At 39.6% G+C, this 25,192-nt stretch overlaps 5 protein-coding genes across 5 annotated transcripts; 1 reads left to right on the top strand and 4 right to left on the bottom strand.

Annotated features, from left to right (window-relative positions):
- Positions 1-200: 200 nt before the first annotated feature.
- mix23 (mitochondrial matrix import factor 23) lies at positions 201-1,782 on the top strand (the record flags this gene model as incomplete). The annotated part of the gene is made up of 5 exons (XM_083901333.1): positions 201-259; positions 1,139-1,264; positions 1,347-1,493; positions 1,585-1,644; positions 1,732-1,782. The coding sequence occupies exons 1-5, from the start codon at positions 209-211 to the stop codon at positions 1,780-1,782; spliced, it is 435 nt and encodes a 144-aa protein (XP_083757459.1). The 5' UTR covers positions 201-208.
- Positions 1,783-5,796: 4,014 nt separating this feature from the next.
- LOC310937110 (cystatin-B-like) lies at positions 5,797-7,269 on the bottom strand. Its single transcript, XM_083901304.1, has 3 exons — positions 7,134-7,269; positions 6,943-7,044; positions 5,797-6,098 (listed from the first exon to the last, which is right to left on the bottom strand). Exons 1-3 carry the CDS (start codon positions 7,200-7,202, stop codon positions 5,970-5,972), a joined length of 300 nt encoding a protein of 99 aa, XP_083757430.1. The 5' UTR covers positions 7,203-7,269; the 3' UTR covers positions 5,797-5,969.
- Positions 7,270-12,119: 4,850 nt separating this feature from the next.
- LOC310937271 (cystatin-B-like) lies at positions 12,120-13,291 on the bottom strand (the record flags this gene model as incomplete). Its single annotated transcript, XM_083901501.1, has 3 exons — positions 12,120-12,242; positions 13,005-13,106; positions 13,211-13,291. 3 exons carry the CDS (start codon positions 13,289-13,291, stop codon positions 12,120-12,122), a joined length of 306 nt encoding a protein of 101 aa, XP_083757627.1.
- Positions 13,292-18,056: 4,765 nt separating this feature from the next.
- LOC310937270 (cystatin-B-like) lies at positions 18,057-19,274 on the bottom strand (the record flags this gene model as incomplete). Its single annotated transcript, XM_083901500.1, has 3 exons — positions 18,057-18,179; positions 18,985-19,086; positions 19,194-19,274. 3 exons carry the CDS (start codon positions 19,272-19,274, stop codon positions 18,057-18,059), a joined length of 306 nt encoding a protein of 101 aa, XP_083757626.1.
- A 1,686-nt stretch (positions 19,275-20,960) lies between these two features.
- Positions 20,961-22,041, bottom strand: LOC310937269 (cystatin-B-like; the record flags this gene model as incomplete). The annotated part of the gene is made up of 3 exons (XM_083901499.1): positions 20,961-21,083; positions 21,755-21,856; positions 21,961-22,041. The coding sequence occupies 3 exons, from the start codon at positions 22,039-22,041 to the stop codon at positions 20,961-20,963; spliced, it is 306 nt and encodes a 101-aa protein (XP_083757625.1).
- Positions 22,042-25,192: the final 3,151 nt, after the last annotated feature.

The following is a 25,192-nucleotide window of genomic DNA, read 5'->3' as shown; positions in this document are numbered from 1 at the left end:
CTTCGGGTTTATAATTTGTTTATTTTACTTACACGAACAAGATTCACATATGTCCATTTGCGTGCCGGTTTACACTTAAAATGTAACTCGCCTGGTTCCACTTCGCTTGTTTCATCAAGGTTAATCATTAAACTGGCACATGTTTAATTCAGGCACCTCTCTGAACAGCCCCGTTACGTTGTGTCAGCAGAGGACCCCTCAGTCCACTATGGCGGTGCCCGGTGGAACTTTAAACTGTGAGGACTTTTCAATGTTTCAGGTAATTTTACCGTTTGATTCATCGATCCGTGCCAATGTGTCACGAAACGGCGTATGTCGGAATCGTCATTTTCAGTCGGCTTCCGTAGCATGTTATTAAACGGTTTCCGTGTAGTCCAGTGAATGAGTGACCGTGCTGTGTGTGTGTGTGAGATGTGGATCAGGAAAGTGGCTGCATGAGGTTTAAGTTTAATGAGGGTAGAGAGAAAACCGCTGATCTGTACTTGCTGAATACGGTTATTCGAAATGTTTAACTTTTGGTGTATTCTTACATGTACAACGAAAAGGAAAAAGGGATCTTTATCTCTCTAATAGTATCAATTAGTGATTAACAAATCCTCTCAATAACCTAAGAATGAAACGATAAGTAAACCAAAGCTCAGTGAATGACTGTACAAATGTGACATTTGCATATATGTATTGACAAAAAAAAATAAGTATGCTGAATAAATGTATTGTCACTTTAAAATTACCATTCTGTATGCACTTAAGGAAATGGGTCTTGCTTTACAGAGGCTGCCATTTTGTGCCAAAATGTTACAGCAGCCTAAATGGACAAACCAGGCGTTGCATGTATTTTTGCTTCTTGAAGCAGAAACTTTTCACAAACGTGAAGAAAAACTAGATCCTCTCTGGCACGTGAAGGCTCATTTAGTTCCCTGACATGCTTAGGAAAGGGAGTGTTCCATTATTTCTTATTATTATAATTACAGTCTGCAGTCTCACCAGTGGATGTCACTAATGGCACTTTTCCAATATACAGTTCTAGCATGCAGTCATGCAGGAAGTACTGTATTAATCTAAAATCTAATTGTAAATAACCCTGTATCATTGTTTGTGATGGATGTCCCTCTTTATCCCTCTGTGGGTGTATTTTTAGGAGGTGCTGAAGGTGATGCGCACCATTGACGACCGGATCGTCCACGCCCTGAACACAACCGTGCCCACAGTTTCATTCTCAGGCAAAGTGGATGCCACGCAAACATGCAAGCAGCTCTATGAAAGTGTAAGTCGTCGAGATTGTTGAGTCTTTTGTGTTTTTTTGTTTTTCCACATTATAAACTCACTTCATTTCTTGTGACCCACAGATGATGCAGGCCCATCTGAGCAGAGACCAAGCTATCAAGGCATGTATAGCCCAGACATCTGAAGTGGTTGGACAACTGCGTGAGGAAAGAGCCAAGGACAGCGAAAACCTGGCAATCATCAAACAACTCAGAAAGGAGCAGACCAAAGTAAGTCCTCCATGGTGGACCCACTTTATGAGAAGTCCACGCTCTGTTTCTACAGTCACAGCAACATATTTGTTGTCCTCTCTTTCTCCAGTTAAAGCTAATGCAATCAGAGCTGAATGTTGAAGAAGTCGTCAACGATAGAAGTGTGAAGGTACGCTCACTTTTTCCAATAATGCCCAATTATTAACACGGTGTTAACAGTGCAGCATGTCATTGATTCCTGATTCATTTTCTGCAGATTTTCAAGGAAAGGTGCAGAATCCACTACACGCCTCCGAAGGTGAAGTGAAGCTGTGGCCTGAGAACAGATGCTTCACTCAGGGTTCAAATCCAGACACTGTGACTGCTGCTTCTGCTGAGTGCAGTCGCTTCACATCCACATCACGTGACATCACACGTACACTATATTCCTATGTGATTGTTGTATTACATGCCCATGCTGTAAAACAGTATTTCATGTGCTTCTTTAATAAGAAACATTGTACAAAAGTGTGTTGTTGTTTTTTAAAGAAAAGACAGTGAAAAGTGACACTGGCTGTCTGAGTGAATTAGTGTCTTTTACATCCTCTTTAATCCAGACCAACAAAGAGGATGTAAAGTTGTTTCTTTAGACATTCATGCCCACCTCACACCTCAGGATCAAGCTCATGCACACTCTAATAAACATTATACCCAAAGTCTGCATGCCCTGAGGGTGCGTGGTCACATCTTCTTTTATTACTTTCATTACTGTCTTTCTTAACCAGACTTTTAGGGCGGAGCAGCTCTTTTGAAGACTTATGCATAAAAGGTAAATACCTAACCCCATGTTGCTCCTACATGAGCTCACTTGGACATTATCTGAAGATTAAACTTGATACGGACACACAGCTCTTGTTATCCAATGTCTAATTTGGTAATTCTTAGTCTTCCACATCCAGAGAACCTGTCTGAGGGAACTCACAGTAAACGGTTTCCGGGTTAATCTAAAAAAACAACATGAGGTTTTGGAGTTGATCTCAGTTTAAAGAAGTCTCTAGATTAGATTAAGAACCCTTTAAGTCCCGCAAGGGGAAATTTAATTCTGCAGTGAGTTAGTGAACACACACAGCACACAGTGAGGTGGAGAACATGCTAACCCAGCGCAGTGAGCTGCCATGCCAGTGAGCGGCGCTCGGGGAGCAGTGAGGGGGTTAGGTGCCTTGCTCAACAGCACTTCAGCTGCGGACTGGTCGGGGTTTGAACCGGCTACCTTCCGGTCTCGAGCTCGAAGCCCTAACCACTATGACCCATGTTGATCACTGGGACAGACATGAGTGACATTAAGTGACTATAATACTAAGTCAGATGCATCTCACAGTGACAGATTACCGTTTCATGTGTGTGATCTTTCGTTCCCGTCACTTCATCGCGCAGCTCGACCTAATTTTCAGGGCAGAGCCGCCCTCTGAAGACATGCACGTGAACCTGCAAACAAACAAAATACATGCAGATTAAATGAATAATAACAAAACGCTAATTAAATAACACACACATACATATTTAATGTGTAATTTACTGTTGATACAATTTCAGGGAGAAATACCAGTTGTCATTCCTTTTTCCTGCACAGGAGGGAGCCACATACAAAACTTGACTTCTGCAGATCTCCACTGTCAGGTGCACGCAAGAAACTTCAAAATAAAACTGTAAAAGAATTCTCCTGTCGTGGATTTACAGCATATGTCAATTTCCAATTTAAATTTAATATGGAAAAATTATTTTTTGTTTGTGAAGCTGTGTCTACTTTCTGTACCCGATGAGAAAGTTGAACAGTTATATTTATGCCATAGCCTCAGCATTTAATGTACAATTTTCATTATATGAAATACAACATTTAACAGTGTGATTTGCTTCCATTTCACTTTTATATATAACACACAAAGGTACACCTTAACTTCTGCCAGCTTGGAAACAAATGGCCATGGTCAAGACGACCTGGTGAAGTTTAAACCGAGCGAAGAGGATTTCACTTTCTGGGAGACAATGCCAGAGGTCAGATGTCAGAGGCTGGTTCAAACTAAAATAATGACTTGGTTGAACCCAGGGTCTCTGCAGGTTTCAACAAGTCAAAATTTAAGATTTTAAGGACCATAATGAATTTAATTTAAGACCCATTTCAAATCCATACTGGCAAAAAACTACAAAAGACATGAAGGAAAATTGGAGCCACAAATTGTTGAACTTGCACTTACCCATATGCAAAAATTCGGTTTAGCTGTTAGCGGCTAAGTTTTCTCTGCTTCTATGCTAAGCTGTAACACACAGCGGCGCACGCACGCACAGCACACTAGCTAGTTGTGCTCGATAAATTATCACCGGGCAGCACAGGTGACCTACTTTAGTTCCTTGTTGTCGTTGTTATCGCAATCTCAAAAAGCCAGACTGAAGTTTATGCATGTTTTAAATAAAAGTAACCTTGATAGATTTTTAAGACCTTTCCAAATTGTATTTAAGACCTTTTATGAGATTTTAGGAGAATTTAAGACACAGACCCCCGCGGATACCCTGCTAACGAGGGGTGGGGGAAAAAAATGAATTCACCTAGGAATCGCGATTCTAATCATCCACGATTCTGAATCGATTCATATACTTCAAAAATTGAAAAAAAAAGGTTTCTATTTTGTAAAACCACAAAACACCAGTTTGTGTTATTTGTGTACAGTTTATTTTTGTAACTTCAGGGAGAAAAAGGCAGCTAGCCTAAGCTTTTATTTATACAAGTTATTTTTTTAATGAATAAATGTTAACTTTTGTTAACTTTGTGTTGTTAACTTTTGTCTTAAGTTTGCCTTTGTGTGATCACATTATCACATTATATTATACAAACACACTATGCATTATACATTTTTGAATCGAGAATCGTTTGAATCGAGAATCGTATGAATCGAATCGTGACCCTAAGAATGAGAATCGAATTGAATCGTGAGCCACCCAAAGATTCACATCCCTACTGCTGACCTGGAGCCACTTCTGCCTCTGGGCGTCCTGTGTGCCTAATAAAGTGGCACTGGTAATTGAAACCCAATCACACGCTGATAAATAGAACCCATATAAATCTAAGAACATCAGAGCAACAAGAAAAACCAATCTGTGAGTTTATTTAACGACATCACTCAGCGCAAACAAAGAGGAACACTGGTCACAAGATGAGACGAGGATGTGACTGATGAGTCGTGTGTGTGTGGTCTGCTACTCCTGCAGTATGATTTACTGTGGTTTCTTTGAGTCACAGTGAAGGGCGTGAGGGTAACAGTACAGTAACAGTACAGCTTCATCATTTTTATCTGCATGGCTTGCAGGATTCGTCTTGGCCTGTTTTTTAAAATCACATGATTCACGCAGACAGTCGAGTCAGCCACGTCAATATTTAGGAGTTAAGATAAACCACGAAACCACTAAATAAACTTTTTAAACCAAACATTATATGTAAATGATGTCAAGATGATTAGAAACATGCACTCAAGTAAAAAAGAGAATCTGTCACAGCTCAACTACAAACACATCTGTCAGTGAAGTGGGTGTGATCAGAGATGTTTATGTTGTCCTTACAAAAGGGTTTGTTATGCGTTACACATGAAGGAATTCAGTTTACATTGTGGGTGGAATCGTTGTACACCACAGGTGGGTGTACAGAACCTGAAAGTGACACACTCTGAATCACAGTCACTTTCAAAAACACAGAGACACTCATACTGTACTTTTACTTTTAAGCATTTAGCAGACCCTTTTGTCCAAAAGCGACATAGAAGTAGTCGAGGAAAGAAATCCACGAGATAGGAACAGTGGCTTGACCGTAAGGTTAGTGTGAGAGCTTTTAAATAGGTGGGAGCAGACCCATGAAGCACTTTGAACAGAACTGGACATGGGTCCATCCCATATTTTTATATTATACATCCATGGAACTGACTCATAAAATGTTGCCACTTCTGTCTTACGTCCTGGCATAACCACGCCTCGGACTATCTGTCTTATCTGTGAAATGACACTTGCATTATTTGTCTACGTCCCTCAATGTTATGTTCAATGATTTTCATAAAAACACTGATATAAGCCTTTATGAGAGCTTTTAAGTAGGTGGGAGCAGACCCATGAAGCACTTTGTATTTGGTACTTTCCTTTTTGTAACTCGTCGTATATCTCTTACATCTGGCATAGAGCAACTGTGTGACCACAAGATGTCCTCCAGGATTAAGAAAGTATTCTGATCCTGATAAATGATTATGGTGTGGATGTGTGTTTTGGGCTTTCAAAATAAAAAAACATGCAACAACAAATATGATTTATGCAGTTATTTATTCAATCTCTCAGTAAAAAAAGTTCCACCTTGACATCCTATGATCAACATTTCATGTTGTACAACACAGTTCAATATAGAGAGCTAAGATCTAAAATTTTGAGTGATTATAAAGGAGAGATATAATGAGCTCTCAGATGGATCTTTGAATTTTTATCCCTTTAGAAGTATTCAATATCATCCTCATGGCTCTTGCTTTCCTGCAGACTAGTCAGCTCAACCTCTCCTCCGTTACATGGCAGTTTCTTGTAAATGCGGAGGTGAAGATGTTCGTCTCCTCCCACGTGGACCTGCAAGGGAACAAAAGCAGGCAGCAAAGTTAAGAATCAAAGAAAACTTGAAGGTGATAGTTAAGTTTTTTGAAAAGTTATGAAAATGATACAGATTTATAGACAGAGCTGACTGCACCATCTACACTCATTAGCTTGACCGAAGGCTGAAGATGTCGTAGAGAAAACAGATTTTAGACACTCAACTAAAAGGCTAACCAAATAAAATCTATGTCGACTTAAATCTACAACACATTCAGTATATGTTTGTTGCTAAACAACTGTAATTGTTTGTTTTCTCTGCAGGAGAAGCACAAATCCATGGAGGAAAATCTGCATTTTTAGCTCACCAGTACACGACAAACGCACTGCAGGGTCTACTGCTGCCTCATTTTGTGTCACAAATCTGAACTTAAAAGTGGCTGTGATGGGTCAACACCTCATGTGTGCTACAATGGATTATTGTGGATTTTCCTCTATGGGCTTTCACTGCAAGAGGGTTGAGCAGCTTACAAAACAAAAAAACAGTATACAGCAAAAAAAAATGCAGTAAATCAGCAGAGTAGATGAGAGCAAGGCCACAAAAAGCAGTGTAGATGCATTTTGAACAAGGTGGGGGCGTGAACGTTCTTTTGGGCGTAAATCTTTGCTCAAACTCTGTCCTGGACATGTTGGTTAAGTGGGAATGCAGAATTTACTCAAGAAATGAGCCTATTCATATTCAATGTACCTCATGGATCATGACACACTGTTTGTGCAGCTTACAAGAGCTAAAAGTAGCTCTTTATTCTCAGATAAGACAGAGCAATATTAAAATACACAGTCTTCCACGATGTCTCTATACTCCGTAAACAACAATAGTTACCTTAACGAAGTAGTTCATTCCAGACACAACCTGCGTCTTGTATGTCTTTGCTGTGAAGACATCAAAGTTCTTCCCCACCTTGGCCTCAGCGTGGCTTTTCACCTGAGTGACGAGACATCAGGATGACAAGTAATGGTTTCAACACAAACAATAAATCCCGAGTGTAACCGCGTTTATGTTTTCCTACTTACGCTGTCACAGAGCTTCTGAGTGTCCGCGTCGGCGTTCTTCACGTCCCCAGTACCTCCACACATCATCATTTCGACGGTTTATGTGGCGAAAACTCTACGAATTAACAGATGAACTCAGGACTGTGAGGCGTTTGTGTTCAGTGTGGGAATCATATGATGTTGTGGAACGTACCATCAGCGTTAAAGGGGGAGGGGGGAGGGGCGACAACAACGGCGTCATTAGCCAACCTCGTTAGCACACTTTTAAAACAAATTAACCAAGAACATATGCGTTTATGGAAAGCATTCAGAAATAACATTTTTGGGGGACGCTGGCAAATAATTAAGAATAACCTTTTCGGTCCCCTCTCACAGAGAAGATGTGATAGTCCGAGGCGTGGCTGTGCTGGGATGTGAACGCGGAAGTGTCAAATTATTTTTAAGAATCAGTTTCATGGATGTATTTGATCAAATGTGGGATGGAACCATGTCCAGTTCTGTGGAACTAAAATAGAAGTTGACTTTCATGACTCCGTACATGGGAAAAGTCCAGCTTTCTAGGTTAGTTAAAAGCAACACGGCCATAATGGTGTTATTTATACGAAATACCCGGAGCTGTGAGCTCCCCACATACGACTATGTTTTTATTATTATTGTAAAAACTACCTGAACTATATGCAATAAAGTCAATGGCACATGTATTCAACAAACATGCGCAGACACGTCATTTACGTTTAGTCCCACAGAACTGGACATGGGTCCATCCCATATTTTTTTTTAATATAATACATCCATGGAACTGACTCATAAAAATATGTTGGCACTTTTGTGTCAGGTCCTGGCAAAACCACGCCTCAGACTACCATATCTACTCCGTGAAATGGCCCTTGAAAAGGAAACCTTCAATTATTTGTCTACGTCCCTCAATGTTATTTTGAATGATTTTGATAAAAACACAATAATATTTATTCATTTACTTAATTTTGTGGTTGCATGGTCGTCCCTCTGCAGGCAACAACTCTTCAGTAACTGTATTCAGAGTATCATAATGCCCCCTACTGGCCCAAAGCTGCTATAGCACACAGAAGTCAAGTCACAACAAAACAGAAGGTTGTGCTACATTTAAGAAGAAGACTGTTGGTATCATGAGGGGAAATTTGCACAAAACACTTGTTTTGTTGTTAGTTTGCTTGGTGCCCTGAGGAAAAGTGGACGTTCTCTAAAGGTTGTGGCAAAGTAACGTTCTGGGAACCTTTAGAGAACGTTCTCTAAACACAGTAACATACTGGGAACGAAATGTGTAAACAAAGACTCATGTTAGGAAAACTTTCCATATCAACCACAGGAGAACTTAAGGGGGGAACCTTCAATGAACACCCCCGCAACCAAAAAGTAACGGTCTGGGAACCAACATTTTTTATCTGGGTAGGATACCTCTGTTTTGTTACATGAAATCCTGATGTAGTCAAAGGCACCAACTTCAGTTTACAGTATAAAACAGCATAGTACAGAATAAAAACAGTTACTTTAATGAAATGAGGTCTGTATATTGGGTGACTAATACATTTAGTCAGTCCACAATTATCTGCCACCGCTTCACAATTTCCCATGATACGCTGTTGCTTGCTTGGTACTGCACGACTTCTCCATTTCTGCATCAGTGAATCTGTGATCGAGTTTCAGGGTCCACTTCAGAATTGAAACTGCAACTTTACTCATTTTCCAACCAGGAGTTCGTAGTGCCAAAGTGAAACCCTGTTTTTCTCTTAATCTCAGTCAATACACGGAGAACTAGTTTCAGATTTGGCCTTGTGCCAGCCTCGAGGCAAAAGAGATCCCACAAGCTTGGCCTGCAGCCATTTCACAGATCAGAAACCACTACGGACAACATATCTGGATAATTCAAGGACCATTTATTAATTCACATCAACAATCATTCAAATTTGACACGGCCATTTCATTGTCTGTGCTACTAATTAATTAGACTTTTTAAAACAATTGTTTTAAAATTTTAAATTGTTGTAGCGAGACGTCATTACTAGATTTACTATAGTCCAAACCCCCCAAAATCCCCATAAAGACCCCCCAGTCACGGCCCGCGTTATGTGTGGCCCAAATTTACGACGCTTGTTTTTGAATCAGTAGATGTTCCTCTCTCCAGCAACAGTAAAACCATTCTCCAAAGCCACTGCCCAGGGCAGATAATGCGCCTTGAAAATGACAAAAATTCATAGGTATGAAAATTCTGCTTTCATTGGTTTCGGTAACGCCCTAGCACACCCTCTTAACTTCAACGCTTCCTCTTCAACTTTTGGTCTGTAAAACAATGAAACCTATGCTATGTGGAAATATAAAACTTATATCCATATCTTTTTCAGAATTCTAACGGTAGCCATCAAAACTTCAGTATTTTTCAGCCGTAAATAACCTGATTTCGGAGGGTCTCGGAGGGGGGTCCCAGATCTCCATAACGAAAAATAGCTGGAGGGTTTAAAATGATATGGCTGTTCATAGTTCCACATACCTATCTCACATACAAAGTATGGGCCGATTTGGCTGACCCCCATCTTCCCACCTCTGCCTGGTTTTCTCGTGCAATGACTCTTAAGCAAGTTCCAGTTGCTTTGTTTAACATGAATCTAAACACAAAACCTGAAAATATTGTGCTTAAGTTTACCATTTACACATTGCATCTTACACGTCAAAGTGTATCTAGAAAAACACATTTACATGAAGTGGAAAAATGTACTAAATTGAAAGGAGCGATTGAGGACCATTAACTATTTAGGAAAATGTTTACTGTCCCTATAAATCGAGTGAGAAGAAAGTGCCTGCCCCCTGGTGGCTATTCAATGTACTCTTCCTTCTTGAGAGCATACAATCTGAGAAAAAACCGTTTAAGACGGTTAAGTATTTCATAACATTATCCAAACAACTTTGAGAATATAACATTAATCAAAATTCCACGTGACCTGACAAAATGCCCCCAATTAAGATAACGAGCCACAATTGACCAAAAATTAAATAATAATAATTCAGCCACAAACATACAAAAAACATTTGTTTATATTTGTACAAAGTATGGACAACAATGAGCTATGGCTAATAATTAAGCTAACATTAAGCCAACATAATTGTGCCAACAGAGAGACAAACTAATACGACAGTGAAGCACAGCTTGGCTAACATTGATCATAAAATTCAGCCACAAACATAAAAAACAACATTTGTTTATGTTTTGACAAAGTATGGACAACAATGAGCTACGGCTAATATTGAGCTAATAATTAAGCTAACATTAAGCCAACATAATCGAGCCAACAGTGAGACAAACTAACATGACAGTGAAGCACAGCTTGGCTAATATTGAGCTAAGGCTAATTTTGAGCATATAATTCAGCCAAGAAGACAAGTTAAACAAAAGTTACTCGCCATTCTGGAGGAGTCATCAATCTGGACCAGGTCAAAGCCGCCATCTTGGATCTTCTCGCTGCGTCATTAAACAGGAGCTGCTGCACGAGACCAACTTTTCGGTGTCTGACGTCACGCGGCGGTTTTTTTTCGGGTCTATTTTCGTTTTGTGCGGCTTCTCTTCAAAGTAACGACACTAAACTGACGCCACGTGGACTGGAGGAGGAAGCTGCGTCATCAGCTGATTGAAAACACCTGTGTGAAGAGGTGCGTGGATGTAGGTCAATCAATATTCTCTTTTATATGCTCTATCCACTAAATGTACCTCCATGTTTTCATTAGTATTTGTTATTCATAACGTGTATGAGGTGATTTTGGTGACTCTGCAATGTACAATAGCAAAGTTATTGAACAATATTTCCAATAAAAATTCACCAAATGGGATTATTAAGGATAAACCAGTTTGTTTCTATTCCAAAAAAAGGACATACTATAAACAACTGTTTTGCCTGAAATAAAAAAACACAACAAATCTCCTATGGCAGTTACTTTATGAAAAGCTGAGGTTTCACCTGTTCAGCAGTCTCTGTTAAGTCCAGCTTCAACTAAACCTTTTCCGATTAAGGGTTGGGTTTCTCTATCAAATTCAGATCCCAAATTACCCATAAGCTATGTAAAGGGACACTGACACATCACAGCCAGTTATATTACAAGACGTGTTGCTCTTAAAATGTGATGTTCTGGTTTGTGGATTTGGTATGAATATCATGGGTGTGCCTTTGCATTCAATTTACCTCCACTCTGTGCTGGTTAAAGGGAATGTCATTGAAGTGAAAGACAGTCAAGCTCATGTGTCGCTGTCCAGTGCTGAAAACATTGATGCGCACGGGGACGCTCTGGGTCCTATCGTCCATTGTGTGGCTGGCCTGGCGTTACCCACCTTTTATTTATTTTTCCCGGGATCTCCAACCTTTTTACATCTGAAATGACGTTGGTTTAAATAAAACAAAGCATTGATTGGCGTTGTGGCGTTCTTCTATGTATTCTATGTATATGGATGAGCTGGGTCTTCTTGAAGATCACCCCTGTAGCACTTGGTAGGACATGAAAAGAGTCCGGAATCCAGACTCGGGATTGTCTTGTGCGGGGCGTTGGCACCGGAGTAGTCGAGAGTTAGAGTAAGCCATTATGAGAGCTTTTAAGTAGGTGGGAGCAGAGCCATGAAGCACTTTGTATTTGGTACTTTCCTTTTTGTAACTCGTTGTATATCTCTTACATCTGGCATAGAGCAACTGTGTGACCACAAGATGTCCTCCAGGATTAAGAAAGTATTCTGATCCTGATGTATGATTTTGGTGTGGATGTGTGTTTTGGGCTTTCAAAATAACAAAACATGCAACAACAAATATGATTCATGCAGTTATTTATTCAATCTCTCAGTAAAAAAAGCTCCACTTTGACATCCTATGATCAACATTTCATGTTGTACAACACAGTTCAATATAGAGAGCTAAGATCTAAAATATTGAGTGATTATAAAGGAGAGAGAAAAAACTGCCTGTGAGCTCTCATAGGGATCTTTGAATTCTTATCCCTTTAGAAGTATTTAATCTCATCAGTAAGGCTCTTGTTTTCCTGCAGACGAATCAGCTTAGCCTCTCTACCTGGCTCTTTCTGGAATATACGGAGGTGAAGATAGTCGCTTCTTCCCACGTGGACCTGCAAGGGAACAAAAGCAGGCAACAAGGTTAAGAATAGTTATGGATTATGTTTAGTTTAGTTTTTTGAAAAGTGATGTATATGATACAGATTTATAGTCAGAGCTGACTGCACCATCTGCACTCATTAGTTTGACAGAATGCTGAAGATGCCGTAGAGAAAACAGATTTTACACACTTAACTAAAGGGCTAACCAAATAAAATCTATGTCTACAACACATTCAGAATATGTTTGTTGCTAAACAACTGGAATTGTGTTTTCTCTGCAGGAGAAGCACAAATCCATGGAGGAAAAATCAGCATTTTTTAGCTCACCAGTACACGAAAAACGCACTGCAGGGTCTACTGCTGCCTCATTTTGTGTCACTTAAAGAAATCTGAACTTAAAAGTGGCTGCGATGGATCAACAACTCATGTGTGTCACGATGGATTAAAGATTATTGCGTATTTTCCTCTATGGACTTTAATTGCAAGAGAGTTGAGCAGCTTACAAAACAAAACAAAAAACAGCAATAAAAGAGCAAGAAAAACCAAAAAAGGAGAAGGAGAGTGAAAGTTGGGGGTTTTTTGGCCGTAAAAACTTTGCTCAAACTCTGTCCTTGACATGTTGGTTAAGTGGGAATGCAAAATATACTTGAATATACTAAAAATTAGCATATTCATATTTAATGTGTCTCATAAATCATGACACTCAGATAAGACAGGGTAATATGTATATAATCTTCCATGAGGTCTCTATGCTCTGTAAATAATAATAGTTACCTTAACAAAGTAGTTGCTTTGGGCCTGAAGATCCGTCCTGTATTTCTTTGCAGTGAAGACAACATAGCTCCTCAACACATTGTCCTCAACGTCGCTTTTCACCTGAGTGATCGTGACGAGACATCAGGATGACAATGAGTCACACAAGTAATGGTTTCAACACAAACAAAGTCAGAGTGTAACCGTGTTTATTTGTTCCTACTTACGTCGTCACAGAGATTCTGAGTGTCCGCATCAGCGTTCTTCACATCCGAAAGTTCTCCAGACTTCTTTTTGTCGGGTTCCATGGTGAAAACTGTACGAATTAACAGATGAACTCAGGACTGTGAGGAGTTTGTGTTCAATCTGGGAATTATATACTGTTGTGGAACGTACCATCAGCGTTAAAGGAGGGGCTACAACAACATTAGCCAATCTCATTAGCACACATTTTTTCTGCCCCCTCTCACAGAGAAGATGTGATAGTCCGAGGTGTGGCTGTGCTGGACTTCGATAAAGTTAGACAGAAATTGGCAGATTGTGCAAACGTATTTTAATGAGTCAGTTCCATGGATGTATTACGTAAATATATGGGATGGACCAACGTCCAGTTCTGTGGAACTAAAATAAACGTAGATAGCGTGACTGCACCAGTTTGTTGACCATCAAAGATAAGATATCAGATACATACTTTGGTAAAGTTAGACAGAAATGGGCAGATTTGCAGTTGATTAAAGTAACTGTTTTTATTCTGTTCTATGCTGTTTTATACTGTAAACTGAAGTTGGTGCCTTTGACTACATCAGGATTTCATCTAACAAAACAGAGGTATCCTACCCAGCTAACAATTTCTGGTTGCCAGAACGTTCTGGGAACGTTACCTTTTGGTTGCGGGGGCGTTCCCTGAAGGTTCCCCCCTTAAGTTCTCCTGTGGTTGATATGGAAAGTTTTCCGAACATGAGTTTTTGGTTACACATTTTGTTCTCAGTATGTTACTGTGTTTGGAGAACGTTCTCTAAAGGTTCCCAGAACGTGACTTTGCCACAACCTTTAGAGAACGTCCACTTTTCTTCTTCTTAAATGTAGCACAACCTTCTGTTTATTTGTGACTTGACTTCTGTGTGCTATAGCAGCTTTGGGCCAGTAGGAGGCATTATGATACTCTGAATACAGTTACTGAAGTGTTGTTGCCTGCAGAGGGACGACCATGGTCCGAGGCGTGATTATGTCAGGACGTGACACAGAAGTGGCAACATATTTGTATACTTTTATACTAGATTTACATTGTGATATCTTTGATGTATGTATCTGATATCTTATCTTTGAAGATAAACAAACGGGTGCAGACACGTAATCTACGTTTATTTTAGTTCCACAGAACTGGACATGGGTCCATCCCATATTTTTATATTATACAGCCATGGAACCGACTCATAAAATGTTGCCACTTCTGTGTTACGTCCTGGCATAACCACGCCTCGGACTATCATATCTTATCTGTGAAATGACACCTGCATTATTTGTCTACGTCCCTCAATGTTATGCTCAATGATTTTCATAAAAACACTGATATAAGCCTTTATGAGAGCTTTTAAGTAGGTGGGAGCAGACCCATGAAGCACTTTGTATTTGGTACTTTCCTTTTTGTAACTCGTCCTATATCTCTTACATCTAGCATAGAGCAACTGTGTGACCACAAGATGTCCTCCAGGATTAAGAAAGTATTCTGATCCTGATAAATGATTATGGTGTGGATGTGTGTTTTGGGCTTTCAAAATAACAAAACAGGCAACAACAAATATGATTTATGCAGTTATTTATTCAATCTCTCAGTAAAAAAAAGCTCCACATTGACATCCTATGATCAACATTTCATGTTGTACAACACAGTTCAACATAGAGAGCTAAGATCTAAAAGCTTGAGTGATTATAAAGGAGAGAGAAAAAACTGCCTGTGAGCTCTCATAGGGATCTTTGAATTCTTATCCCTTTAAAAGGGTTCAATAGTATCATCAAGGCTCTTGTTTTCCTGCAGACTGGTCAGCTTAGCCACTGCACCCGTCTCTTTCTGGAATATACGGAGGTGAAGATAGTCGCTTCTTCCCACGTGGACCTGCAAGGGAACAAAAGCAGGCAACAAGGTTAAGAATAGTTATGGAATTTTCATTTGTTTTAGTTTTTATTTAGTTCTGACTTTTGAGTTGGCATTGACTCCTGTGACCTTAATGTGGAGGATGAAGTGATAGACAGTGAACAAATTAAAAAAAAACTTTAAGGTGATAGTTTAGTTTTTTGAAAAGTGATGTATACGATGCAGATTTATAGTCAGAGCTGACTGCACCATCTACACTCATTAGTTTGACAGAAGGCTGAAGATGCCGTCGAGAAAACAGATTTTAGACACTTAACCTAATAAAATCTATGTCTACTTAAGTCTACAACACATTCAGAATATGTTTGCTGCTAAACAACTGGAATTGTTTGTTTTCTCTGCAGGAGAAGCACAAATCCATGGAGGAAAATTCAGCATTTTTAGCTCACCAGTACACGACAAAACGCACTGCAGGGTCTACTGCTGCCTCATTTTGTGTCACTTAAAGAAATCTGAACTTAAAAGTGGCTGCGGTGGATCAACAACTCATGTGTGCCATGATGGATTAAGGATTATTGCGAATTTTCCTCTGTGGACTTAAATTGCAAGAGAGTTGAGCAGCTTACAAAACAAAAAAACTGTATAAAAAGAGCAAAAAGAAGCAACAAAATACTTGCAGAGCAGATGCATTTTGAACAAGGTGGGTGGTGCAGTGCACAAGCTGCTTTTATAAGCTAAAAAGTAGCTCTTTATTCTCAGATAAGACAGGGTAATATGTATATAATCTTCCATGAGGTCTCTATGCTCTGTAAACAATAATAGTTACCTTAACAAAGTAGATGGTTCCAGCCTGATGCTGTGTCCTGTATTTCTTTGCAGTGAAGACAACATAGCTCTTCCCCACATTGTCCTCAACGACGCTTTTCACCTGAGTGATCGTGACGAGACATCAGGATGACAATGAGTCACACAAGTAATGGTTTCAACACAAACAATAAAGTCAGAGTGTAACCGTGTTTATTTGTTCCTACTTACGTCATCACAGAGATTCTGAGTGTCCGCGTCGGCGACCTTCACTTCCGAAAGATCTCCAGACTTCAGTTCGGGTTCCATGGTGAAAACTCTACGAATTAACAGATGAACTCAGGACTGTGAGGAGTTTGCGTTCAGTCTGGGAATTATATACTGTTGTGGAACGTACCATCAGCGTTAAAGGAGGAGCCACAACAACGGCGTCATTAGCCAATCTCATTAGCACACATTTTTTCGGTCCCCTCTCACAGAGAAGATGTGATAGTCCGAGGTGTGGCTGTGCTGGACTTCGATAAAGTTAGACAGAAATTGGCAGATTGTGCAAACATATTTTTATGAGTCAGTTCCATGGATGTATTACGTAAAAATATGGGATGGACCAACGTCCAGTTCTGTGGAACTAAAATAAACGTAGATAGCGTGACTGCATCCGTTTGTTGACCATCAAAGATAAGATATCAGATACATACTTTGGTAAAGTTAGACAGAAATTGGCAGATTGTGCAAACGTATTTTAATGAGTCAGTTCCATGGATGTATTACGTAAAAATATGGGATGGACCCATGTCCAGTTCTGTGGAACTAAAATAAACGTAGATAGCGTGACTGCACCAGTTTGTTGACCATCAAAGATAAGATATCAGATACATACTTTGGTAAAGTTAGACAGAAATGGGCAGATTTGCAGTTGATTAAAGTAACTGTTTTTATTCTGTTCTATGCTGTTTTATACTGTAAACTGAAGTTGGTGCCTTTGACTACATCAGGATTTCATCTAACAAAACAGAGGTATCCTACCCAGCTAACAATTTCTGGTTGCCAGAACGTTCTGGGAACGTTACCTTTTGGTTGCGGGGGCGTTCCCTGAAGGTTCCCCCCTTAAGTTCTCCTGTGGTTGATATGGAAAGTTTTCCTAACATGAGTTTTTGGTTACACATTTTGTTCTCAGTATGTTACTGTGTTTGGAGAACGTTCTCTAAAGGTTCCCAGAACGTGACTTTGCCACAACCTTTAGAGAACATCCACTTTTCTTCTTCTTAAATGTAGCACAACCTTCTGTTTATTTGTGACTTGACTTCTGTGTGCTATAGCAGCTTTGGGCCAGTAGGAGGCATTATGATACTCTGAATACAGTTACTGAAGTGTTGTTGCCTGCAGAGGGACGACCATGGTCCAAGGCGTGATTATGTCAGGACGTGACACAGAAGTGGCAACATATTTGTATACTTTTATACTAGATTTACATTGTGATATCTTTGATGTATGTATCTGATATCTTATCTTTGAAGATAAACAAACGGGTGCAGACACGTAATCTACGTTTATTTTAGTTCCACAGAACTGGACATGGGTCCATCCCATATTTTTATATTATACAGCCATGGAACTGACTCATAAAATGTTGCCACTTCTGTGTTACGTCCTGGCATAACCACGCCTCGGACTATCATATCTTATCTGTGAAATGACACCTGCATTGTTTGTCTATGTCCCTCAATGTTATGTTCAATGATTTTCATAAAAACACTGATATAAGCCTTTATGAGAGCTTTTAAGTAGGTGGGAGCAGACCCATGAAGCACTTTGTATTTGGTACTTTCCTTTTTGTAACTCGTCCTATATCTTACATCTAGCATAGAGCAACTGTGTGACCACAAGATGTCCTCCAGGATTAAGAAAGTATTCTAATCCTGATAAATGATTATGGTGTGGATGTGTGTTTTGGGCTTTCAAAATAACAAAACATGCAACAACAAATATGATTTATGCAGTCATTTATTCAATCTCTCAGTAAAAAAAAGCTCCACATTGACATCCTATGATCAACATTTCATGTTGTACAACACAGTTCAACATAGAGAGCTAAGATCTAAAAGCTTGAGTGATTATAAAGGAGAGAGAAAAAACTGCCTGTGAGCTCTCATAGGGATCTTTGAATTCTTATCCCTTTAAAAGGGTTCAATAGTATCATCAAGGCTCTTGTTTTCCTGCAGACTGGTCAGCTTAGCCACTGCACCCGTCTCTTTCTGGAATATACGGAGGTGAATATATTCGCCTTTTCCCACGTGGACCTGCAAGGGAACAAAAGCAGGCAACAAGGTTAAGAATAGTTATGGAATTTTCATTTGTTTTAGTTTTTATTTAGTTCTGACTTTTGAGTTGGCATTGACTCCTGTGACCTTAATGTGGAGGATGAAGTGGTAGACAGTGAACAAATTAAAAAAAAACTTTAAGGTGATAGTTTAGTTTTTTGAAAAGTGATGTATATGATACAGATTTATAGTCAGAGCTGACTGCACCATCTGCACTCATTAGTTTGACAGAAGGCTGAAGATGCCGTCGAGAAAACAGATTTTAGACACTTAACCTCATAAAATCTATGTCTACTTAAGTCTACAATACATTCAGAATATGTTTGCTGCTAAACAACTGGAATTGTTTGTTTTCTCTGCAGGAGAAGCACAAATCCATGGAGGAAAATTCAGCATTTTTAGCTCACCAGTACACGACAAAACGCACTGCAGGGTCTACTGCTGCCTCATTTTGTGTCACTTAAAGAAATCTGAACTTAAAAGTGGCTGCGGTGGATCAACAACTCATGTGTGCCATGATGGATTAAGGATTATTGCGAATTTTCCTCTATGGACTTAAATTGCAAGAGAGTTGAGCAGCTTACAAAACAAAAAAACAGTATAAAAAGAGCAAAAAGAAGCAACAAAATACTTGCAGAGCAGATGCATTTTGAACAAGGTGGGTGGTGCAGTGCACAAGCTGCTTTTATAAGCTAAAAAGTAGCTCTTTATTCTCAGATAAGACAGGGTAATATGTATATAATCTTCCATGAGGTCTCTATGCTCTGTAAACAATAATAGTTACCTTAACAAAGTAGATGGTTCCAGCCTGATGCTGTGTCCTGTATTTCTTTGCAGTGAAGACAACATAGCTCTTCCCCACATTGTCCTCAACGACGCTTTTCACCTGAGTGATCGTGACGAGACATCAGGATGACAATGAGTCACACAAGTAATGGTTTCAATACAAACAATAAAGTCAGAGTGTAACCGTGTTTATTTGTTCCTACTTACGTCGTCACAGAGATTCTGAGTGTCCGCGTCGGCGACCTTCACTTCCGAAAGATCTCCAGATTTATTCTTTTCGCTTTCCATGGTGAAAACTGTACGAATTAACAGATGAACTCAGGACTGTGAAGAGTTTGCGTTCACTCTGGGAATTATATATTGTAGTGGAACGTACCATCAGCGTTAAAGGAGGAGCCACAACAACGGCGTCATTAGCCAATCTCATTAGCACACATTTTTTCGGTCCCCTCTCACAGAGAAGATGTGATAGTCCGAGGTGTGGCTGTGCTGGACTTCGATAAAGTTAGACAGAAATTGGCAGATTGTGCAAACATATTTTTATGAGTCAGTTCCATGGATGTATTACGTGAAAATATGGGATGGACCCATGTCCAGTTCTGTGGAACTAAAATAAACGTAGATAGCGTGACTGCACCAGTTTGTTGACCATCAAAGATAAGATATCAGATACATACTTTGGTAAAGTTAGACAGAAATGGGCAGATTTGCAGTTGATTAAAGTAACTGTTTTTATTCTGTTCTATGCTGTTTTATACTGTAAACTGAAGTTGGTGCCTTTGACTACATCAGGATTTCATCTAACAAAACAGAGGTATCCTACCCAGCTAACAATTTCTGGTTGCCAGAACGTTCTGGGAACGTTACCTTTTGGTTGCGGGGGCGTTCCCTGAAGGTTCCCCCCTTAAGTTCTCCTGTGGTTGATATGGAAAGTTTTCCTAACATGAGTTTTTGGTTACACATTTTGTTCTCAGTATGTTACTGTTTGGAGAACGTTCTCTAAAGGTTCCCAGAACGTGACTTTGCCACAACCTTAAGAGAACGTCCACTTTTCTTCTTCTTAAATGTAGCACAACTTTCTGTTTATTTGTGACTTGACTTCTGTGTGCTACAGCAGCTTTGGGCCAGTAGGAGGCATTATGATACTCTGAATACAGTTACTGAAGTGTTGTTGCCTGCAGAGGGACGACCATGGTCCGAGGCGTGGTTATGTCAGGACGTGACACAGAAGTGGCAACATATTTGTATACTTTTATACTAGATTTACATTGTGATATCTTTGAAGTATGTATCTGATATCTTATCTTTGAAGATAAACAAACGGGTGCAGACACGTAATCTACGTTTATTTTAGTTCCACAGAACTGGACATGGGTCCATCCCATATTTTTATATTATACAGCCATGGAACTGACTCATAAAATGTTGCCACTTCTGTGTTACGTCCTGGCATAACCACGCCTCGGACTATCATATCTTATCTGTGAAATGACACCTGCATTGTTTGTCTATGTCCCTCAATGTTATGTTCAATGATTTTCATAAAAACACTGATATAAGCCTTTATGAGAGCTTTTAAGTAGGTGGGAGCAGACCCATGAAGCACTTTGTATTTGGTACTTTCCTTTTTGTAACTCGTCCTATATCTCTTACATCTGGCATAGAGCAACTGTGTGACCACAAGATGTCATCCAGGATTAAGAAAGTATTCTAATCCTGATAAATGATTATGGTGTGGATGTGTGTTTTGGGCTTTCAAAATAACAAAACATGCAACAACAAATATGATTTATGCAGTCATTTATTCAATCTCTCAGTAAAAAAAAGCTCCACATTGACATCCTATGATCAACATTTCATGTTGTACAACACAGTTCAACATAGAGAGCTAAGATCTAAAAGCTTGAGTGATTATAAAGGAGAGAGAAAAAACTGCCTGTGAGCTCTCATAGGGATCTTTGAATTCTTATCCCTTTAAAAGGGTTCAATAGTATCATCAAGGCTCTTGTTTTCCTGCAGACTGGTCAGCTTAGCCACTGCACCCGTCTCTTTCTGGAATATACGGAGGTGAATATATTCGCCTTTTCCCACGTGGACCTGCAAGGGAACAAAAGCAGGCAACAAGGTTAAGAATAGTTATGGAATTTTCATTTGTTTTAGTTTTTATTTAGTTCTGACTTTTGAGTTGGCATTGACTCCTGTGACCTTAATGTGGAGGATGAAGTGGTAGACAGTGAATAAATTAAAAAAAAAACTTTAAGGTGATAGTTTAGTTTTTTGAAAAGTGATGTATATGATACAGATTTATAGTCAGAGCTGACTGCACCATCTGCACTCACTAGTTTGACAGAAGGCTGAAGATGCCGTAGAGAAAACAGATTTTAGACACTTAACCAAATAAAATCTATGTCTACTTAAGTCTACAACACATTCAGAATATGTTTGCTGCTAAACAACTGGAATTGTTTGTTTTCTCTGCAGGAGAAGCACAAATCCATGGAGGAAAAATCAGCATTTTTAGCTCACCAGTACACGACAAAACGCACTGCAGGGTCTACTGCTGCCTCATTTTGTGTCACTTAAAGAAATCTGAACTTAAAAGTGGCTGCGGTGGATCAACAACTCATGTGTGCCATGATGGATTATTGCATGTTTTCCTCTATTGACTCTCATTGCAAGAGAGCTGTTTACAGCTCTGTCAGATAAGACAGGGTAATATGTATATAATCTTCCATGAGGTCTCTTTGCTCTGTAAAAATAATAGTTACCTTAACAAAGTAGTTGCTTTGGGCCTGAAGATCCGTCCTGTATTTCTTTGCAGTGAAGACAACATAGCTCCTCAACACATTGTCCTCAACATCGCTTTGTACCTGAGTGATCGTGACGAGACATCAGGATGACAATGAGTCACACAAGTAACGGTTTCAACACAAACAAAGTCAGAGTGTAACCGTGTTTATTTGTTCCTACTTACGTCGTCACAGAGCTTCTGAGTGTCCGCATCGGCGACCTTCACTTCCGAAAGTTCTCCAGACTTCTTTTTGTCGGGTTCCATGGTGAAAACTCTACGAATTAACAGATGAACTCAGGACTGAGGAGTTTGTGTTCAGTCTGGGAATTATATACTGTTGTGGAACGTACCATCAGCGTTAAAGGAGGGGCTAAAACAACATTAGCCAATCTCATTAGCACACATTTTTTCAGTCCCCTCTCACAGAGAAGTGGTGTAGTCCTAGGTGTGGCTGTGCTGGACTTCGATAAAGTTAGACAGAAATTGGCAGATTGTGCAAACATTTTAATGAGTCAGTTACATGGATGTATTACATGAAAATATGGGATGGACCCATGTCCAGTTCTGTGGAACTAAAATAAACGTAGATAGCGTGACTGCATCCGTTTGTTGACCATCAAAGATAAGATATCAGATACATACTTTGGTAAAGTTAGACAGAAATGGGCAGATTTGCAGTTGATTAAAGTAACTGTTTTTATTCTGTTCTATGCTGTTTTATACTGTAAACTGAAGTTGGTGCCTTTGACTAGATCAGGATTTCATCTAACAAAACAGAGGTATCCTACCCAGCTAACAATTTTTGGTTGCCAGAATGTTCTGGTCGCGTTCAAAATATACATTTACTTTTGTTAAGTGAAACTATAACAGCAGGTTGTTTGGGAGAAGGACATGTTTGCTATAATTATTATTTTAGCTGAGTGTGTGAATGCATTATTGTAGAAAACTTTTAACCTGCCTAAATAAAGAGCATCTAATGTCACCAGCAGAGGTCCCCATCACCCACACTCAAGACTGACACGGCTTCAAATTCCAATATAATAGTATTAATAATCATTTGAAAATTAAAATTAAGTTATGATGACTTCAGTGTCAATGTTTAGCCACAAGGTGGCGCCCACATCCACCCAGGGATTTAGCCTATAATCCTGTATGATTTGGAATAAAAAACATGTTGTGAAATGGATCTACAGTATGTAAACTGGCTCGTGACAGGTCATCTGGAATACAAAGCAAACTTATCCCTCTCAAATACACATCTATAGAAGTCTTGTTTTGTGTTCCCTGGGCAAAAGTAACAGTAACATTTGTTTATGTTTGTACAAAGAACGCACAACAATGAGCTATGGCTAATATTGATCTAATATTTACGCTAACATTAAGGGAACATAACTGAGCCAACAGTGAGACATACTAATATGACAGTGAAGCACAGCTTGGCTAACATTGAGCATAAAATTCAGCCACAAACATAAAAAACACCAACATTTGTTTATATTTGTACAAAGTATGGAAAACAATGAGCTACGGCTACTATTGAGCTAATAATTAAGCTAACATTAAGCCAACATAATTGAGCCAACAGTGAAACAAACTAATACGACAGTGAAGCACAGCTTGGCTAACATTGAGCTAAGGCTAATTTTGAGCATATAATTCAGCCAAGAAGACAACTTAAACAAAAGTTACTCGCCATTCTGGAGGAGTCATCAATCTGGACCAGGTCAAAGCCGCCATCTTGGATCTTCTCGCCGCGTCAATAAACAGGAGCTGCTGCACGAGACCAACTTTTCGGTGTCTGGCGTCACGCGGCGGTTTTTTTTTAAAGTTCCATCAAAACAGACACTTTTTTCTGGTCTATTTTCGTTTTGTGCGGCTTCTCTTCAAGGTAACTGCACTGAACTGACGTCGTGGGCTGGAGGAGGAAGCTGCGTCATCAGCTGATTGAAAACACCTGTGTGAAGAGGTGCCAATCAATATTCTCTTTTATATGCTCTATCCACTAAATGTACCTCCATGTTTTCATTCATACTTGTTTTTCATAAAATAAACACAAATGCAATATGCTTTTAATTATGTTGTCATCTCCAGCAAGTTCAAGAGAAATATACTTTCTACTTGATTTTATTTATTTATATATTTATAACTTTTTTTTATTTTCCAAATTTAGCTGTGACAGTATCTTTGATTTTTTTCTGTTCAATATCTTTGAAATCCCTTTGGGTTAGTGTGGAGGGGAAAAAAACACAGAAAACAGCATTTTATTTAAAAAAACAAACCCAGAAGCTTTTATTCTGAAAATTGCTTTTTTAAGTGTAGACATACAAGAACAGGTACTTTTATTTTGGCGATATCAGGGATCTGTTGTATTTTAGTGTGGACAGAAACAGAAATTGACTTTGAGCTACACATCAGGCCTTCATTTGGGGGAGGTGGGGAGCAACTGGGAGGCTTGATCCATTTTCCACAAATAATGGAAGGACACAATTAGGTCTTCATAGTTCAGTGTTTTATTTTCAAAATAGGCCGACAGTGTGTGTGTGTGTGTGTGTGTGTGTTTTCCTTTGTCAACAGCTGTGAAATGTTAACCATTTAGTTAGGCTATTCAACTTAAATGCAGTCATGTGTACACGTTTAGAGTCCTGCCCATCTTTGGATCCACTGGCAGATATTTCCTCAAGCATGAACTTAACATACAATCCAAATATTGCCTAATTTATTTCAAAGTGGGTTACTTTTAATTTCATTAAGTTGTCACAAACAATGGAAGAACTAGGTCTACATACTTCTTAATTAACTGTATTTGGGTGCAGAGAGGCCAAAAATGGCTCTCTTCATCCCTAAAAGGGTTGCAGGGCCCTGGGGTAGGTACGTTCAAACATGTGGATGTAGAAATGTAAATGTGTTGTCGTTGTGTGTGTGTGTGAGAAATAAAAATAAACAATGAGGCCAGCAGCCTGACAGTCCTCTCTCAGGGCTCGTGCCCTGCATGCGCGCTCCGGTGTCTCGCTGCTGCGTGCTCGCGCGTCTGCTGCGTTCCAACTCTCTTTTCTCTCTCCCGAGTTTCGCTCGTCTCTCCCGCTTCAGCAACTTGTTTAGTTCTTCACTTTATTTTCGCGTCTTTATCACTTACTTAAACGCGGAAATCCCGTTTGTATCCAGTGTTGATTTGACTACATTCACAGTGCAAAAAGGATATGTAATAAGGAAGTGAATCATCACATCACATCCATGTTTGACGTGTGACATTTCACAATCCCGGAGTGATGAGCGTCCTCTCCCCCGTTGCCATGGCAAACGCGTCAGCGGCTGAACGTGGAGAAAGTCACGCTCGTATTTCGCGCAAGGCATCATGGGCCATGAGGTGGACAGAGCGGTCTCTGCGCGCACACACACACACACACACACACACACC

Source organism: Microchirus variegatus, assembly GCF_963457635.1.
Source record: "Microchirus variegatus genome assembly, chromosome: 15".
NCBI classification, from domain to species: Eukaryota; Metazoa; Chordata; class Actinopteri; order Pleuronectiformes; family Soleidae; genus Microchirus; species Microchirus variegatus.
The sequence above is the reverse complement of the archived record's forward strand: the minus strand, read 5'-3'. Positions and strand labels throughout refer to the sequence as shown.